Source organism: Cherax quadricarinatus, chromosome 62 (genome assembly GCF_038502225.1).
Source record: "Cherax quadricarinatus isolate ZL_2023a chromosome 62, ASM3850222v1, whole genome shotgun sequence".
Lineage (NCBI taxonomy): Eukaryota > Metazoa > Arthropoda > Malacostraca > Decapoda > Parastacidae > Cherax > Cherax quadricarinatus.
In genome coordinates, this window is record NC_091353.1 from 19,596,297 (window position 1) to 19,615,271 (window position 18,975).

The following is an 18,975-nucleotide window of genomic DNA, read 5'->3' on the forward strand; positions in this document are numbered from 1 at the left end:
CAAAGCCAGTACCAGTGCGAGGGCTTCTTTTTCAATGGTAGAGTAAGCCCTCTGATGCGGCTGGAACTTAGCAGAATAATAGGCTACAGGCTTCAACTCCTCGTTCCCGTTTTGCAGTAGTACTGCCCCACCCCCAGACTCACAAGCATCACCCTGTAATGAGAAAGGTTTGGAGAAGTCTGGAGACAAAAGAATGGGTGCAGTACACAATAATCTTTTTGCTTTATCAAAAGCACTTTGACATTCTGGGGTCCAATTAAAGGGAACTTTGTGACTGATAAGAGAGGTAAGAGGGGCTACAATATCTGAGAAATTCTTACAGAGTCTTCTGTAAAATCCTGTCATGCCTAGGAAACGTTGAAGAGATTTCCTATCATGAGGAACTGGATAATCTTTAATGGCAATAACTTTAGCAAGTTAGGAGCAACTTTACCACTACCTACTTCATGGCCTAGAAAACTAACAGTGGCCTGGCCAAAGGAAGGCTTAGATAAATTAACAGTTAAATGGGAACTCTGAAAGGTCTCAAAAAGAGCCTTAAGTCTAAATAGATGTTGATCCCAGGTAAGCTTCCATGCCTTCAAGTCCTTTAATAGCCTGATGGATAAGTTTCTGAAATGAGGGAGAGTTTTTCTTTCCAAAGGGGGTAACTGTATATTGATAATGACCTCCTGGAATTACGAAGGCAGAGATTTCCTTCGCCTTATCTCTCAAAGGTACCTGATAGTAACCTTTAAGGAGATCTAACTTGGACACAAAAGTAGCCTTACCCACAAAGTCGATTACATCATCCAGACGAGGAAGAGGGTAAGCATCTGTGATTGTGACCTCATTCACCTTACGGTAGTCTGTACACATACGAAACCCTCCATCAGCTTTTTTAACAAGGATGCACGGTGAAGCCCATGGACTAGACTAATTCTTCACTAAACCATGCTTTAACAGAAATTCTACTTCCTGCTGAAGTAGCCTCTGCTTTTCAGGATTAGCTCTGTAGGGGGAGAGTTTAATAGGTTTAGAGTTTCCCACATCTACGTCATGATAACCTAACGTACATTTTCTCGGCACTTCTGAAAAAATATCAGGGTATGACTGTAGAAGCTCAGTTAAACTTGTTGCTTGTGTTTCAGATAGTCCCTCCATTAAAGGGCTAGGGTCCTTGAGGAGGACAGAGTTTGAAAGTTTAACATTAATTTCAGAAATAGAGTGCAAAGAGTCAGTCTTCCTTAGAAGAAGAGGACAGAGTCATTACTGGGACTTCATCTGGTGTATGAAAAGATTTTAATTGATTAATGTGGTAAGTTTTAGTTTTTGAGGTCTTATCAATGGGAGCTACCACATAATTTACATCAGATAATTTACTTAAAATTTGCATAGGTCCCATAAATCTAGCTTTCAAGGTGTGGTCAGGTATAGGTTCCTGCACCAACACCTTGTCTCCTGGATTGAAGGAGCAGAATTGTGCATTTCTGTCATACCTCTGTTTCATTTTATTTTGAGCTGTCTTTAGGTTAGCCTTGGGTAACTGACGTGCCACCTGCAACCTTGAAGATGGGTTGTAGAGTTTTGAGCTAATGTCTTCTCCCATCCATCCTCCTTTGAGCACCCGAAGAGGACCTCGTACATTGTGCCCAAAGATCAGCTCAAATGGACTATACCCGGTAGACTCTTGCACCGTTTCTCGCACTGAGAACAGCAACAAAGGTAGTGATTCATCCCAGTCTGTAGGAAAATGCATGCAAAAAGTTCTCATCATGGTTTTTAACGTCTGATGGAATCTTTCTAAGGCGCCTTGGGACTGAGGATGATAGGCAGTGGATAAGTTGTGGATTATCTTTAACCTAGTTAATGCTTCCCTAAATGCTTTGACAGTGAAGTTAGTACCTTGATCACTTTGAATAGTTTTAGGAATGCCAAAACAAGAAATAAATTTTGTTAAAGCTTTGAGAATAGCTTTAGTATTAATACTGCGCATGGGAATTGCTTCAGGATATCTAGTTACTCTATCCATAATGGTAAATAAATACTGATTTCCCGACTTTGACCTAGGTAGTGGACCTACACAATCTATAATTAAATCTGCAAAAGGTTCTCCATCAGCAGGTATAGGTTGGAGAGGTGCAGGTTTAATGGGATGTCCAGGTTTCCCTACTTGCAGGCATTCTTGTCAACATCGGATATGATTCTTCACATCCTGCTTTAATTTTGCCCAATAAAATTCTTTTGTGATTCTATATAATGTTTTAGTAATTCCTAAGTGACCTAATTAAGTATTATGAGCTATATTCAGTATTTGAGGTCTAAATTTTGTTGGAACCACTAACCTGTCAGACAATTGCCGGCCCTCTATCTCGTTACCAGTCTCAGTGCAGATCAGATAATCGTTTTTAAGTTCATATTTGACCGGATGATCCAAAGAGGATTTACCCTTGGCTGCCTGAAAAGTGAAATTTTAAGAAGGGTCCTTTCGTTGTTCCTCCCGGAAGGACAGTCTCTCGGGCATGGAAACAGATTTCTGGCAATCCTGCAACCTGGGAATAGGAAGGCTTGATCAGGGTCTCTTCACTTGATCAACGAGGCTCTGGCCAGTTTTCCTCGTAAAACAAAGTGGCTATTCCGAGATCGGAGTCGTCCAAGGATAGGTGAACATTCTCGCCTGACAACCCTCGGGAGGTTGCCCGAGTTATGGCCAACACTGGAGAAGAATTAATCATTATGGGTTCAGGACACACACTAGCAGTAGTAATGTTATTACCCAGTAATAACATGGCATCTTTCATGGGGAATCCTTCAGATACACCCACAGTCAAGTATCCAGTGTAATTGCACTGTACATAAATTTTATGCAAAGGGACAGAATATATAGCTCCTCCAAATGCTTCCAATGAAATAGAGGAATTCAAGGAAGTGTTCTTTGAAAGGGGTAATATTCCCTCTCTTATAAGTGAGCAATATGCTCCAGTATCTCTAAAGGTTTTGACTTCAGTTGTTTTGGAGTTTTCCTGAAGGGTAATAAGACTCTTACAATAATAAGGGGCCATCCCTTTTTCTGCTTATCTCGGGGACATGTTACTAGGGATATTAGAGATTTTTCCAATGGGTTGGGGTTTGTGGGGGCAGTTGGGACGGATGTGACCTACTTAGTTACAGAGGAAGCAGACGACAGGCTTGCCCTTTACTCCTTGCTGACATTGCAACTGGTGTCGCTCTGGCTGGTGTCTCTCTGGCTACTGTTCTCGAGATGCACTATGTTGAGTAGTTTGTCTCTCAGCAGGTGGACTATAAGTTGAGAAGTGCGGCTCACCAGGTGACTTAGTTGGCTGACGTAGACGTTCTCCCTCCGGCTGGCACTTCATTCTCCAAGGTTGACGATCTCTGCTCATGCCAGGCTGTTGAAAAGAGCGACGGGACTGCTCGGACAAGGAGCGGTTAGTTTCAAAGGTATCAGCCAACCTGGCTGCCTCCAATGCAGTGGTTAAGTCACGATCCTGCAGAAAGACTCGAACCTCTGGTCCCACAGACTCCAGCAGGTTGCCAATCAGAATAAGCTGCACAAGATCATCGAAGGTAGCAACACCACTTGCTTTATACCAGCTGGTAAAAGCTTTGGTCTGCTGTCGCACAAAATCAACCAGTGATTGACCAAGCTGTCTCCTGCTTAATTTAAAAAAACTTCTGATACTTAGCTGGGATACAAGTATATGCTCCCAACACTGTGGTCTTTACTACTTTATAATCGGAAAAATCAGTGTCATTTAACACTGACGTCAATTTCTGTGCCTTTCCAAACAATGCTGTGTGAACCAATGATGCCGAATGCTGTTCCGGCCACCTCAAGGCTTGAGCCTGATTTTCGAAAGCTTCGAAAAATTGTTCTGGCTCGGCCTCATTGAAGCGGGGAACAAGCTGTTCTGCTTTCTGTAAACTAAAGTCATTTACAGAATGCGAAAACTTCCTCCTTTCTTTTTCCCTATCAAATTATTCTTTTGCAAATGCTCTCTGTTCCCTAGTCTGCTCAAGATTGATTTTTGCCAGCTCTAGTGCCAACGCCGCTGATTCACCTTGAGACAACCCTGCTGCACTACACTGACGATTTTGCTCCGTTTTGCTCCTGCGAGAACATAGGAGTTTTTTCTCTAGCTCCCGTAAAGGGAGGAGTCTGATGTGCCATCTCTTCTTCTCGAAGTTTGTCAGCAATCAGTGAGCGCAGTTGCGCAGCTGTGAGAGTGCGTTCGTAATCAGTGCCAATGGAACGAGCAATTTGCCAACAATGCTGTAGGGACAATTTAGGTAGGTTAAACAGAGTATATGCCGACACCAGACGTCTGACTCGTCTAGGTGGCATACTCCAATGTATAAGTTATTTGCTATGCACAGTACGATTGCAGAATACCCCAACGTAACACGTTATTTGCAAAACACACTTACCTATGCACAGTACGATTGCAGAATACGCACATACGCTTGCAAGGTGGATACACAATAGTAAAGCTGACTGCAAAATCTTCACACAGGATTGACCGTACTGAAGCGAGCACACCGAACAAGCTAGTAGCGAGCTGTTAAACAATCATACAATAGCAAGGCTGACTATAGCAAGGCAATTGACACGCAAAGTTTGTAAAGCGTTGGCAAAGCTAATGCAATGCCAGACAGCAAGCTACACAATGTTCCTGCTTCCAGCTTCACCCTAGGCTCAACCCGTGCTCTAAGTCCAGCTCCAGCTCTCGGACAGGCTACCCATATTACAACCCAGGAGTCCAAAAGGCCTGTTATCCTGGGTGTAAAGGGAGCAAAATAAATACAGCAGAAAAACTTTTGACTTATATTATCCTTCACCAATTTAGAACAAAAGTATGTACACTATATACACTATGTACAACAATAGGTATTAGTGCACTCCACGGTAAGCAAGGCAGAATAGAAGCCACTAGAGAGCAGACCGTGCTTCAACCAGCTCTAAAATGGGAATGACAAGGGCAGACAGGCGAGTGGTACCCACATCACCTCTGTGATTGCCAAAACCATCTTCTCATTGGCTGGAACCTGGGTACTGGTTGAACGATGGGGCCCCATCAACCCTAGTACCTGGTTCGCTGGTTGGGGTGTGTACATGCGCCGAATAAAGGTTACGTACTCTGCATGCCACAGTTAGGTTGGGTTAGGTTAGGTTTAGTTAGGTTTGGTTAGGTTTGGTTAGGTTAGGTTTGGTTAGGTTTGGTTAGGTTAGGTTTGCTTAGGTTAGGTTTGGTTAGGTTAGGTTTGGTTAGGTTAGGTAAGGTTAGGTGAGGTTAAGTTTGGTTAGGTTTGGTTTGGTTAATTTTGTTTAGGTTAGGTTTGGTTAGGTTAGGTTTGTTTAGGTTTGGTTAGGTTAGGTTTGGTTAAGTTAGGTTTGGTTAGGTTAGGTTTGGTTAATATTGGTTTGGTTAGGTTAGGTTTAGTTAGGGTAGGTTTGGTAAGGTTAGGTTAGGTTTGGTCAGGTTACATTAGGTTAGGTTTGGTTAAATTTGGTTAAGTTAGGTTTTGTTAGGTTAGGTTTGGTTACATTTCGTTAAGTTAGGTTTGGTTAGGTTTGACGGTATAGCCCTTGTGGCTTAGCGCTTCTTTTTGATTATAATAATAATGGTTAGGTTTGGTTAATTTAGGTTTGGTTAGGTTAGGTTTAGTTAGGTTAGGTTTGGTTAGGTTACATTAGGTTAGGTTAGATTTGGTTAAATTTGGTTAAGTTAGGTTTTGTTAGGTTAGGTTTGGTTAGGTTAGGTTTGGTTTGGTTAGGTTAGGTTTGGTCAGGTTACATTAGGTTAGGTTAGGTTTGGTTAGGTTAGGTTTGGTTAGGTTTGGTTAGGATAGGTTTAGTTAGGTTAGGTTTGGTTAGGTTAGGTTTGGTTAGATTTGGTTTGGTTAGATTTGGTTAGGTTAGGCTTGGTTAGGTTTTGTTTGGTTAGGTTTGCGTAGGTTATGTTTGGTTAGATTTGGTTAATTTATGTGTGGTTAGGTTAGGTTTGGTTAGGGTAGGCTAGGTTTGGTCAGGTTAGATTAGGTTAGGTTAGGTTTGATTAGGTTTTGTTAGGTTTGGTTTGGTTTGGTTAGGTTTGGTTAGGTTAGATTAAGTTAGATTAGGTTAGGTTTCGTTAGGTTTCGTTAATTTAGGTGTGGTTAGGTTAGGTTTGGTTAAGGTAGGCTAGGTATGGGCAGGTTTGAATAGGTTAGGTTTGATTAAGTTTCGTTAGGTTAGGTTTGGTTTGGTTTGGTTTGGTTTGGTTAGGTTTGTTCAGGTTAGATTAAGTTAGATTAGGTTAGGTTTCGTTAGGTTTGGTTAGGTTAGGTTTCGTTAGGTTATGTTAGGTTTGGTTTGGTTAGGTTAGGTTTGGTTAGGGTAGGTTAGGTTTGGTCAGGTTAGATTAAGTTAGATTAGGTTAGGTTTCGTTAGGTTTGGTTAGTTTGGGTTTGGTTTGGTTTGTTTTCATTAGGTTTGGTTAGGTTGTGTTAGGTTTGGTTAGGTTTGGTTAGGTTTGGTTTGGTTTGGTTAGGTTAAGTTTACTTAGGTTTGGTTTGGTTAGATTTGGTTTGGTTAGGTTAGGTTTGGTTGGGTTTGGTTTGGTTAGGTTAGGTTAGGTTTGGTTAGGTTAGGGTTGGTTAGGTTTGGTTAGGTTAGGTTAGGTTTGGTTAGGTTAGGTTTGGTTAGGTTTGGTTTGGTTAGGTTTGGTTAGGTTAGGTTTGTTTAGGTTAGGTTTGGTTAGGTGTGGTTAGGTTAGGTTTGGTTTGGTTAGGTTAGGTTAGGCTTGTTTACTGGCTATGATAGTGTACTAGGCTTGTATACTGGCTATGATAGCTGTACTAGGCTTGTTTACTGGCTATGATAGCTGTACTAGGCTTGTTTACTGGTTATGATAGCTGTACTAGGCTTGTTTACTGGCTCTGACAGTTGTACTAGGCTTGTTTACTGGCTATGTTAGATGTTACACAAATAACCCGCACATAGAAGAGAGAAGCTTACGACGACGTTTCGGTCCGACTTGGACCATTTACAAAGCCACACTAACCAGAAGTGGAGCAGGACGGCTATATGTAGGCAGGAAGAGGTAGTGGTGGTGGTAGTAGTAGTAGTAGTAGTAGTAGTTGTAGTGGTAGTAGTAGTGGTAGTAGTAGTGAGGAATAAGGAGGAGGAGCCAGTCAAATATAAAGAAAGGGGAGCACTGCAAGGGAGCTAGGTGCCCACAGAGGGAGAGCAAGTGCACAGAGGTGGGTGAAAGGGGAAGTGGTGAAATAAATAATGAAGGAACAGAAAACGAGACAGAAGAAAGACAGACAACCCAGAGGAGAAAAGGAAAGAGGAAAGGGGAAGAGGGAGAAGAAGAAAAAGAAAAAGAAAAAAATAAGGAGCCAGGTTAAGTCACGGGTGTTCTGAAGTTTGGAACATTTTACAATGTAGTGGGAGAGGAAGGCATCTACAGAGACGTACAGAGACGTACATTGAATAGTGTCATGTGACTGGCCTCGAGAGACGCTGTGGGTGATAGTGTGCGACGCAGAGACAAGGGTGTCAGGAGTGACACAGTAGAGATATTGTGTATGACGCAGAGAAAAGGGTGTCGTGTGACACGGAGAGTAGGAGTGTCGTGTGACACAGAGAAAAGGGTGTCTAGTGGACACGGTTGAGCAGGAGCGTCATTACACGGAAGAAAGGGTGTCAAGTGACACAGTTGAGAAGGAGCGTCACAACACAACACAGACAAGTGTGGTGTGACACAGAGCGCCATAAGGGTGTCGTGAGACACGAAGAATGCAGTTGATTATTTATTATTGTACAAATGTTATTTATGATTTATTATTTTAGCATAGATATATTATTATTTTAAGATGCTAATAATTTATTATTGTAACATGTATACATATTTTAAATACCTCCTAGACCAAAGATTGATTTTTATATTATATTAAAGATTAATTGATTTTAATGTCTATGTATCCCGAACTCTTTATTACAAAATGAGTAAAACTTACCATCTTTAAAAATCACTTTTTTTGTAATACTTGCTATTGTATGATCGTTCAACAGCTCGCTACTAGCTTGTTCGGTGTGACGATTTTGCAGTCAGCTTGGCTATTGCGTATCCACCTTGTAAGCGTATGCGTATTTTGCAATCGTACTGTGCATATCTAAGTGTGTTCTGCAAATAACATGTTACATTGGGGTATTCTGCAATCGTACTGTGCATAGCAAATAATTTATACATTGGACTATGCCACCTAGACGAGTCAGACGTCTGGTGTCGGCATATACTTTGTTTAACCTACCTAAATTGTCCCTACAGCGTTGTTGGCAAATTGCTCGTTCACTGATCACTGACAAGCTTCGGGAAGAAGAGATGGCACATCAGACGCCTTCCTCTGCAGGAGCTAGGAATGAAACTCCTATGTTCTCGCAAGAGGAAGATGATACATCAACGGAGCAAAATCATCAGTCTACTGCAGCAGGGTTGTCTCAAGGTGAATCAGCGGCGTTGGCACTTGAGCTGGCAAAAATCAATCTTGAACAGACTAGGGAACAGAGAGCATTTGCAAAAGAAGAGTTTGATAGGGAAAAAGAAAGGAGGCAGTTTTCGCATCTTGTAAATGACTTTAAGTTACAGAAAGCAGTACAGTTTGTTCCCTGCTTCAATGAGGCCGAAGCAGAACAATTTTTCAAAGCTTTCGAAAATCAGGCTCGAGCCTTGAGGTGGCCGGAACAGCATTGGGCATCGTTGGTTCACGCACCATTGTTTGGTAAGGCACAGAAATTTACGTCAGTGTTAAATGACATTGAATTTTCCGATTATAACGTGGCGAAGACCACAGTTTTGAGAGCATATACTTGTATCCCAGCTAAGTATCGAAAAAAATTCAAGTTGGGCAGACGACAGCTTCGTCAATCCCTGGTTGATTTTGTGCGACAGCAGACCAAAGCTTTTACCAGCTGGTATAAAACAAGTGGTGTTGCTACCTTCGATTATCTTGTGCAGCTTATTCTGATTGACAACCTGCTGGAGTCTGTGGGACCAGAGGTTCGAGTTTTTCTGCATGATCGCGACTTAACCACTGCATTGGAGGCAGCCAGGTTGGCTGATACCTTTGAAACTAACCGCTCCTTGTCCGAGTGGTCCCGTCTCTCTTTTCAACAGCCTGGCATAAGCAGAGATCGTCAACCTTGGAGGATGAAGTGCCAGCCGGAGGGAGAACGTCTACGTCAGCCAACTAAGTCACCTGGTGAGCCACGCTTCTCAACTTATGGTCCACCTGGTGAGAGACAAACTACTCAACATAGTGCAACTCAACAACAGTATCCAGAAAGACACCAGCCAGAGCGACACCAGTTGCAACATCAGCAGGGAGTTAAGGGCAAACCTGTCATCGGCTTCCTGTGCAATAAAGTAGGTCACATCTGTCCCAACTGCCCCCATAAACCCCAACCCATTGGGAAAATCTCTAATATCCCTAGTGACATGTCCCTGAAAGAAGCAGAAAAAGGGATGGCCCCTTATTACTGTAAGAGTCTTATTTCCCTTCAGGAAAACTCCGAAACAACTGAAGTCAAAACCTTTAGAGATACTGGAGCACATTGCTCACTTATAATAGGGAATATTAGCCCTTTCAAAGAATACCTCCTAAAATTCCTCTGTTTTGTTGGAAGCATTTGGAGGAGCTATATATTCTTTCCCTTTGCATTAAATTTATGTACAGTGCAATTACACTGGTTACTTGACTGTGGGTGTATCCAAAGGATTCCCCATGAAAGATGCCATGTTATTACTGGGTAATAACATTACCACTGCTAGTGTATGTCCTGAACTCATAATGATTAATTCTTCTCCGGTGTTGGCCATAACTCGGGCAACATCCCAAGGGTTGTCTGGCGAGAATGTTGACCTTTCCTTGGACGACACCGATCTCGGAATAGCCATGTTGTTTTACGAGGAAAACTGGACGGAACCTCGTAGATCAAGTGAACAGACCCAGATAAAGACTTCCTATTCCAAGGTTGCAGGATTGCCAGAAATCTCTGTTTCCATGCCCGAGGGACTGTCCTTCCAGGAAGAACAACGAAAGTACCCTTCTTTAAATTTCGCTTTCCAGGCAGCCATGGGTAAATCCTGTTTGGATCATCCGGTCAAGTATAAACTTAAAAACGACTATTTGATCTGCACTGAGACTGGTAAGGAGATAGAGGGCCGGCAATTGTCTGACAGGTTAGTAGTTCCATCAAAGTTTAGACCTCAAATATTGAATATAGCTCATAATACATCATTAGGAGGTCACTTAGGAATTACTAAAACATTATATAGAATAACAAAAAATTTTATTGGCCAAAATTAAAGCAGGATGTGAAGAACCATATACAGTGTTGCCGACAATGTCAGCAAGTAGGGAAACCTGGACATTCCATTAAACCTGAACCCCTTCAACCTATACCTGCTGATGGAGAAACTTTTGCAGATTTAATTATAGATTGTGTAGGTCCACTACCTAGGTCAAAGTCGGGAAATCACTATTTATTTACCATTTTGGATAAAGTAACTAGATACCCTGAAGCAATTCCCATGTGCAGTATTAATACTAAAGCTATTCTCAAAGCTTTAACAAGATTTATTTCTTGTTTTGGCATTCCTAAAACTATTCAAAGTGATCAAGGTACTAACTTCACTGCCAAAGCATTTAGGGAAGCATTAGCTAGGTTAGGAATAATCCACAACTTATCCACTGCCTATCATCCTCAGTCCCAAGGCGCCTTGGAAAGATTCCATCAGATGTTAAAAACAATGATGAGAACTTTTTGCATGCACTTCCCTACAGACTGGGATGAATCACTACCTTTGTTGCTGTTCTCAGTCCGAGAGACGGTGCAAGAGTCTACAGGGTATAGTCCGTTTGAGCTGATCTTTGGGCACAATGTACGAGGTCCTCTTCGGGTGCTTAAAGAAGGATGGATGGGAGAAGGCGTTAGCTCAACACTCTACAACCCATCTTCAAGGTTGCAGGTGGCACGTCAGTTAGCCAAGGCTAACCTAAAGGCAGCTCAAAATAAGATGAAACGGAAGTATGACAGAAATGCACAATTCCGCTCCTTTCATCCAGGAGACAAGGTGTTGGTGCAGGAACCTATACCTGGCCACACCTTGAAAGCTAGATTTACGGGACCTATGCAAATTGTAAGTAAATTATCTGATGTAAATTATGTGGTAGCTCCCATTGATAAGACCTCAAAAACTAAAACTTACCACATTAATCAATTAAAATCTTTTCATACACCAGAGAAAGTCCCAGTAATGACTCTGTCCTCTACCTCTGAGGACGACTCTGACTCTTTGCACTCTATTTCTGAAATTAATGTTAAACTTCCAAACTCTGTCCTCCTCAAGAACCCTAGCCCTTTAATGGTGGGACTATCTGAAACTCAAGCAACAAGTTTAACTGAGCTTCTACAGTCATACCCTGATATTTTTTTCGGATGTGCCGAAAAAATGTATATTAGGTTATCATGATGTAGATGTGGGAAACTCTAAACCTATTAAACTCTCCCCCAACAGAGCTAATCCTGAAAAGCAGAGGCTACTTCAGCATGAAGTAGAATTTCTGTTAGAGCATGGTTTAGTGAAGAATTAGTCTAGTCCATGGGCTTCACCGTGCATCCTTGTTAAAAAAGCTGATGGAGGGTTTCGTATGTGTACAGACTACCGTAAGGTGAATGAGGTCACAATCACAGATGCTTACCCTCTTCCTCGTCTGGATGACGTAATCGACTTTGTGGGTAAGGCAACTTTTGTGTCCAAGTTAGATCTCCTTAAAGGTTACTATCAGGTACCTTTGACGGATAAGGCGAAGGAAATCTCTGCCTTCGTAATTCCAGGAGGTCATTATCAATATACAGTTACCCCCTTCGGAATGAAAAACTCCCCTTCTTCATTCCAGAAACTTATCCATCAGGCTATTAAAGGACTTGAAAGCATGGCAGCATACCTGGATGATATTGTTGTTTACTATGAAAGATGTACTAGGCTTGTTTACTATGATGTACCAGGCTTGTTTACTGTGACATATGTACTAGGCTTGTTTACTATGATTGATGTACTAGGCTTGTTTACTATGATTGATGTACTAGGCTTGTTTACTATGATGTACTAGGCTTGTTTACCATGATAGATGTACTAGGCTTGTTTACTATGAAAGATGTACTAGGCTTGTTTACTATGATGTACTAGGCTTGTTTACTATGATTGATGTACTAGGCTTGTTTACTGTGATAGATGTACTAGGCTTGTTTACTATGATTGATGTACTAGGCTTGTTTACTGTGATAGATGTACTAGGCTTGTTTACTGTGATAGATGTACTAGGCTTATTTACTATGATTGGTGTACTAGGCTTGTTTACTATGATTGATGTACTAGGCTTGTTTACTGTGATAGATGTACTAGGCTTGTTTACTATGATTGATGTACTAGGCTTGTTTACTGTGATAGATGTACTAGGCTTGTTTACTATGATTGATATACTAGGCTTGTTTACTATGATGTACTAGGCTTGTTTACTATGATTGATGTACTAGGCTTGTTTACTGTGATAGATGTACTAGGCTTGCTTACTATGATAAATGTACTAGGCTTGTTTACTGTGATGTAATAGGATTGTTTACTATGATAAATGTACTAGGCTTGTTTACTGTGATGTACTAGGCTTGTTTACTCTGATAGATGTACTAGGCTTGTTTACTATGATGTACTAGGCTTGTTTACTATGATTGATGTACTAGGCTTGTTTACTATGATAAATGTACTAGGCTTGTTTACGATGATGTACTAGGCTTATTTACTGTGTTAGATGTACTAGGCTTGTTTACTGTGATAGATGTACTAGGCTTGTTTACTATGATGTACTAGGCTTGTTTACTATGATTGATGTACTAGGCTTGTTTACTATGATTGATGTACTAGGCTTGTTTACTATGATGTACTAGGCTTGTTTACTATGATTGATGTACTAGGCTTGTTTACTATGATTGATGTACTAGGCTTGTTTACTGTGATAGATGTACTAGGCTTGTTTACTATGATTGATGTACTAGGCTTGTTTACTATGATAGATGTACTAGGCTTGTTTACTATGATTGATGTACTAGGCTTGTTTACTATGATGTACTAGGCTTGTTTACTGTGATAGATGTACTAGGCTTGTTTACTATGATGTACTAGGCTTGTTTACTATGATTGATGTTCTAGGCTTGTTTACTATGATGTACTAGGCTTGTTTACTGTGATAGATGTACTAGGCTTGTTTACTATGATGTACTGTGATAGATGTACTAGGCTTGTTTACTGTGATAGATGTACTAGGCTTGTTTACTGTGATAGATGTACTAGGCTTGTTTATTGTGATAGATGTACTAGGCTTGTTTACTGTGATAGATATACTAAGCTTGTTTACTGTGATAGATGTACTAAGCTTGTTTACTATGATGGATGTACTAGGCTTATTTACTATGATAGATGTACTAGGCTTGTTTACTGTGATAGATGTACTAGGCTTGTTTACTATGATAGATGTACTAAGCTTGTTTACTGCGATAGATGTACTAGGCTTGTTTACTATGATAGATGTACTAGGCTTGTTTACTGTGATAGATGTACTAGGCTTGTTTACTATGATAGATGTACTAGGCTTGTTTACTATGATAGATGTACTAGGCTTGTTTACTATGATAGATGTACTAGGCTTGTTTACTGTGATAGATGTACTAGGCTTGTTTACTATGATAGATGTACTAGGCTTGTTTACTATGATGTACTAGGCTTGTTTACTGTGATAGATGTACTAGGCTTTTTTACTGTGATAGATGTATTAGGCTTGTTTACTGTGATAGATGTACTAGGGTCGTTTACTATGATGTACTAGGCTTGTTTACTGTGATAGATGTACTAGGCTTGTTTACTGTGATAGATGTACTAGGCTTGTTTACTGTGGTAGATGTACTAGGCTTGTTTACTGTGGTAGATGTACTAGGCTTGTTTACTGTGGTAGATGTACTAGGCTTGTTTACTGTGGTAGATGTACTAGGCTTGTTTACTGTGGTAGATGTACTAGGCTTGTTTACTGTGGTAGATGTACTAGGCTTGTTTACTGTGATAGATGTACTAGGCTTGTTTACTGTGATAGATGTATTAGGCTTGTTTACTATGATGTACTAGGCTTGTTTACTGTGATTTGCTAGGCTTGTTTACTGTGATTTACTAGGCTTGTTTACTATGATTGATGTACTTGTCTTGTTTACTAGCTATGATACACGGGACTGTAATATTGGAGAGACTGGAGGGTAACATTATTTTAAGGTAGTCTGTCCTTTATTCACGAAGAATTGATGGGTTGTCAGTCCCTCAACTTTTATGAGTTGAGAAATGATTGATGCAGACACACCTGCTCTGTGGGTGATACGTTGTAACAGTCAACATACCCAAATTGATGTGCATGTTTCTCATTCATCAATTTACTCTGATGATGTAATCATTTCTTCACTTTTTTTTAAGCAGAGATTAATGATAGTTGATGGTTGATGATAGTTGATGGCAGTTGATGATAGTTGACGTTAGTTGATGGCAGTTGATGATAGTTGATGGAAGATGATAGATGACAGTTGATGATAGTTGATGGAAGATGATGATAGATGACAGTTTATGATAGTTTATGCTTGTTGATGATAATAATTGATGACAGTTGATGATAGTTGACACTTGATGATAGATTCTAGTTGATGATAGTTGATGAGAGGTGATGCTAGTTGCTGATAGTTGATGACAGTTGATGATAGATGACTATTGTTCCTTAGGTCGTCACGACCTCCACGATCTGTCGTCTACCACATGAAGGTGTATGACTCATCAATTAGCATCAATCCCGTTCCTCTGCCTCCCAGGACCCGCGTTAAGGAACTGGCTGTCTCCAATACTCATCTGGTCCTCCTAACCTCAGGTACTTAGCAGGTCAATACTCACACCAGGTACTAGGTAGGGTCATCAACACACACATCAGGTACTGGGCAGGGTCATCAACACACACCAGGTACTAGGCAGAGTCATCAACACATACACCAGGTACTAGGTAGGGTCAACACATACCAGGTACTTGCCTGGTCAACGCATACACCAGGCACTAGGTAGGGTCGTCAACACACATCAGGTACTTTCCAGGTCAACACATACACCAGGTACTAGGTAGGGTCATCAACACATACACCAGATACTAGGTAGGGTCATCAACACACACACCAGGTACTAGGCAAGGCCATCAACACACACCAGGTACTAGCCAGGGTCATCAACACATACACGAGGTACTGGGTAGGGTTATCAACACACACCAGGTACTTGCCTGGTCAACACATACATCAGGTATTAGGTAGGGTCATCAACACACACCAGGTACTTGCCTGGTCAACGCATACACTAAGTACTAGGTAGGGTCATCAACACACACCAGGTACTTTCCAGGTCAACACATACACCAGGTACTAGGTAGGGTCATCAACACATATAACAGGTACTAGGTAGGGTCATCAACACATACACCAGATACTAGGTAGGGTCATCAACACACACACACACACCAGGTACTAGGTAGGGTCATCAACACGTATACCAGGTACTAGGTAGGGTCATCAAGACATATACCAGGTACTAGGTAGGGTCATCAAGACATATACCAGGTACTAGGTAGGGTCATCAAGACATATACCAGGTGCTAGGTAGGGTCATCAACTCGTATACCAGGTACTAGGTAGGGTCATCAAGACATATACCAGGTACTAGGTAGGGTCATCAAGACATATACCAGGTACTAGGTAGGGTCATCAAGACATATACCAGGTACTAGGTAGGGTCATCAACACGTATACCAGGTACTAGGTAGGGTCATCAAGATATATACCAGGTACTAGGTAGGGTCATCAAGACATATACCAGGTACTAGGTAGGGTCATCAAGACATATACCAGGTACTAGGTAGGATCATCAAGACATATACCAGGTACGGTCATAAAGACATACCAGGTACTAGGTAGGGTCATCAACACACACCAGGTACTAGGTAGGGTCATCAACACACACCAGGTACTAGGTAGGGTCATCAACACACACCAGGTACTAGGTAGGGTCATCAACACACACCAGGTACTAGGTAGGGTCATCAAGACATATACCAGGTACTAGGTAGGGTCATCAAGACATATACCAGGTACGGTCATAAAGACATACCAGCTACTAGGTAGGGTCATCAACACGTATACCAGGTACTAGGTAGGGTCATCAAGACATATACCAGGTACTAGGTAGGGTCATCAAGACATATACCAGGTACGGTCATAAAGACATACCAGCTACTAGGTAGGGTCATCAACACACACCAGGTACTAGCCAGATAGAGAGCAGATCTATAACCCACTATGATAACATGAATATAGACAAATGTTTATGGAGTAACGTGCAATGTGAACAGACTGACTGATGTTGTAGTGGCCAGACTTAGGCTTGGTTACAAGTACTGACTGATGTTGTAGTGGCCAGGCTTAGTCTTGGTTACAAGTACTGACTGATGTTGTAGTGGCCAGGCTTAGGCTTGGTTACAAGTACTGACTGATGTTGTAGTGGCCAGACTTAGGCTTGGTTACAAGTACTGACTGATGTTGTAGTGGCCAGGCTTAGTCTTGGTTACAAGTACTGACTGATGTTGTAGTGGCCAGGCTTAGGCTTGGTTACAAGTACTGACTGATGTTGTAGTGGCCAGACTTAGGCTTGGTTACAAGTACTGACTGATGTTGTAGTGGCCAGGCTTAGTCTTGGTTACAAGTACTGACTGATGTTGTAGTGGCCAGGCTTAGTCTTGGTTACAAGTACTGACTGATGTTGTAGTGGCCAGGCTTAGTCTTGGTTACAAGTACTGACTGATGTTGTAGTGGCCAGGCTTAGTCTTGGTTACAAGTACTGACTGATGTTGTAGTGGCCAGGCTTAGTCTTGGTTACAAGTACTGACTGATGTTGTAGTGGCCAGGCTTAGTCTTGGTTACAAGTACTGACTGATGTTGTAGTGGCCAGACTTAGGCTTGGTTACAAGTACTGACTGATGTTGTAGTGGCCAGGCTTAGTCTTGGTTACAAGTACTGACTGATATTGTAGTGGCCAGGCTTAGTCTTGGTTACAAGTACTGACTGATATTGTAGTGGCCAGGCTTAGTCTTGGTTACAAGTACTGACTGATGTTGTAGTGGCCAGGCTTAGTCTTGGTTACAAGTACTGACAGATGTTGTAGGGGCCAGGCTTAGTCTTGGTTACAAGTACTGACTGATGTTGTAGTGGCCAGGCTTAGTCTTGGTTACAAGTACTGACAGATGTTGTAGGGGCCAGGCTTAGTCTTGGTTACAAGTACTGACTGATGTTGTAGTGGCCAGGCTTAGTCTTGGTTACAAGTACTGACTGATGTTGTAGTGGCCAGACTTAGGCTTGGTTACAAGTACTGACTGATGTTGTAGTGGCCAGGCTTAGTCTTGGTTACAAGTACTGACTGATGTTGTAGTGGCCAGACTTAGGCTTGGTTACAAGTACTGACTGATGTTGTAGTGGCCAGGCTTAGTCTTGGTTACAAGTACTGACTGATATTGTAGTGGCCAGGCTTAGTCTTGGTTACAAGTACTGACTGATATTGTAGTGGCCAGGCTTAGTCTTGGTTACAAGTACTGACTGATGTTGTAGTGGCCAGGCTTAGTCTTGGTTACAAGTACTGACAGATGTTGTAGGGGCCAGGCTTAGTCTTGGTTACAAGTACTGACTGATGTTGTAGGGGCCAGGCTTAGTCTTGGTTACAAGTACTGACTGATGTTGTAGTGGCCAGGCTTAGTCTTGGTTACAAGTACTGACTGATGTTGTAGTGGCCAGGCTTAGTCTTGGTTACAAGTACTGACAGATGTTGTAGGGGCCAGGCTTAGTCTTGGTTACAAGTACTGACTGATATTGTAGTGGCCAGGCTTAGTCTTGGTTACAAGTACTGACTGATGTTGTAGTGGCCAGGCTTAGTCTTGGTTACAAGTACTGACTGATGTTGTAGTGGCCAGGCTTAGTCTTGGTTACAAGTACTGACTGATGTTGTAGTGGCCAGGCTTAGTCTTGGTTACAAGTACTGACTGATGTTGTAGTGGCCAGGCTTAGTCTTGGTTACAAGTACTGACTGATGTTGTAGTGGCCAGGCTTAGTCTTGGTTACAAGTACTGACTGATGTTTTAGTGGCCAGGCTTAGGCTTGGTTACAAGTACTGACTGATGTTGTAGTGGCCAGGCTTAAGCTTGGTTACAAGTACTGACTGATGTTGTAGTGGCCAGGCTTAAGCTTGGTTACAAGTACTGACTGATGTTGTAGTGGCCAGGCTTAGGCTTGGTTACAAGTACTGACTGATGTTGTAGTGGCCAGGCTTAGGCTTGGTTACAAGTACTGACTGATGTTGTAGTGGCCAGGCTTAAGCTTGGTTACAAGTACTGACTGATGTTGTAGTGGCCAGGCTTAGTCTTGGTTACAAGTACTGACTGATGTTGTAGTGGCCAGGTTTAGGCTTGGTTACAAGTACTGACTGATGTTGTAGTGGCCAGGCTTAGGCTTGGTTACAAGTACTGACTGATGTTGTAGTGGCCAGGCTTAGGCTTGGTTACAAGTACTGACTGATGTTGTAGTGGCCAGGCTTAGTCTTGGTTACAAGTACTGACTGATGTTGTAGTGGCCAGGCTTAGGCTTGGTTACAAGTACTGACTGATGTTGTAGTGGCCAGGCTTAGTCTTGGTTACAAGTACTGACTGATGTTGTAGTGGCCAGGCTTAGTCTTGGTTACAAGTACTGACTGATGTTGTAGTGGCCAGGCTTAGGCTTGGTTACAAGTACTGACTGATGTTGTAGTGGCCAGGCTTAAGCTTCGT

General features: G+C 41.9%; 1 protein-coding gene across 1 annotated transcript in view; it reads left to right on the forward strand.

Moving 5' to 3' along the window:
- The window catches only part of LOC128702475 (serine/threonine-protein kinase Nek8-like), a 138,276-nt gene that overhangs the window by 97,776 nt on the left and 21,525 nt on the right, over positions 1–18,975 (forward strand). The window contains exon 9 of the mRNA XM_070098523.1: positions 14,855–14,997. Within this exon, the coding sequence (XP_069954624.1) occupies positions 14,855–14,997 (143 nt within the window). The remainder of the gene's footprint in view (positions 1–14,854; positions 14,998–18,975) is intronic.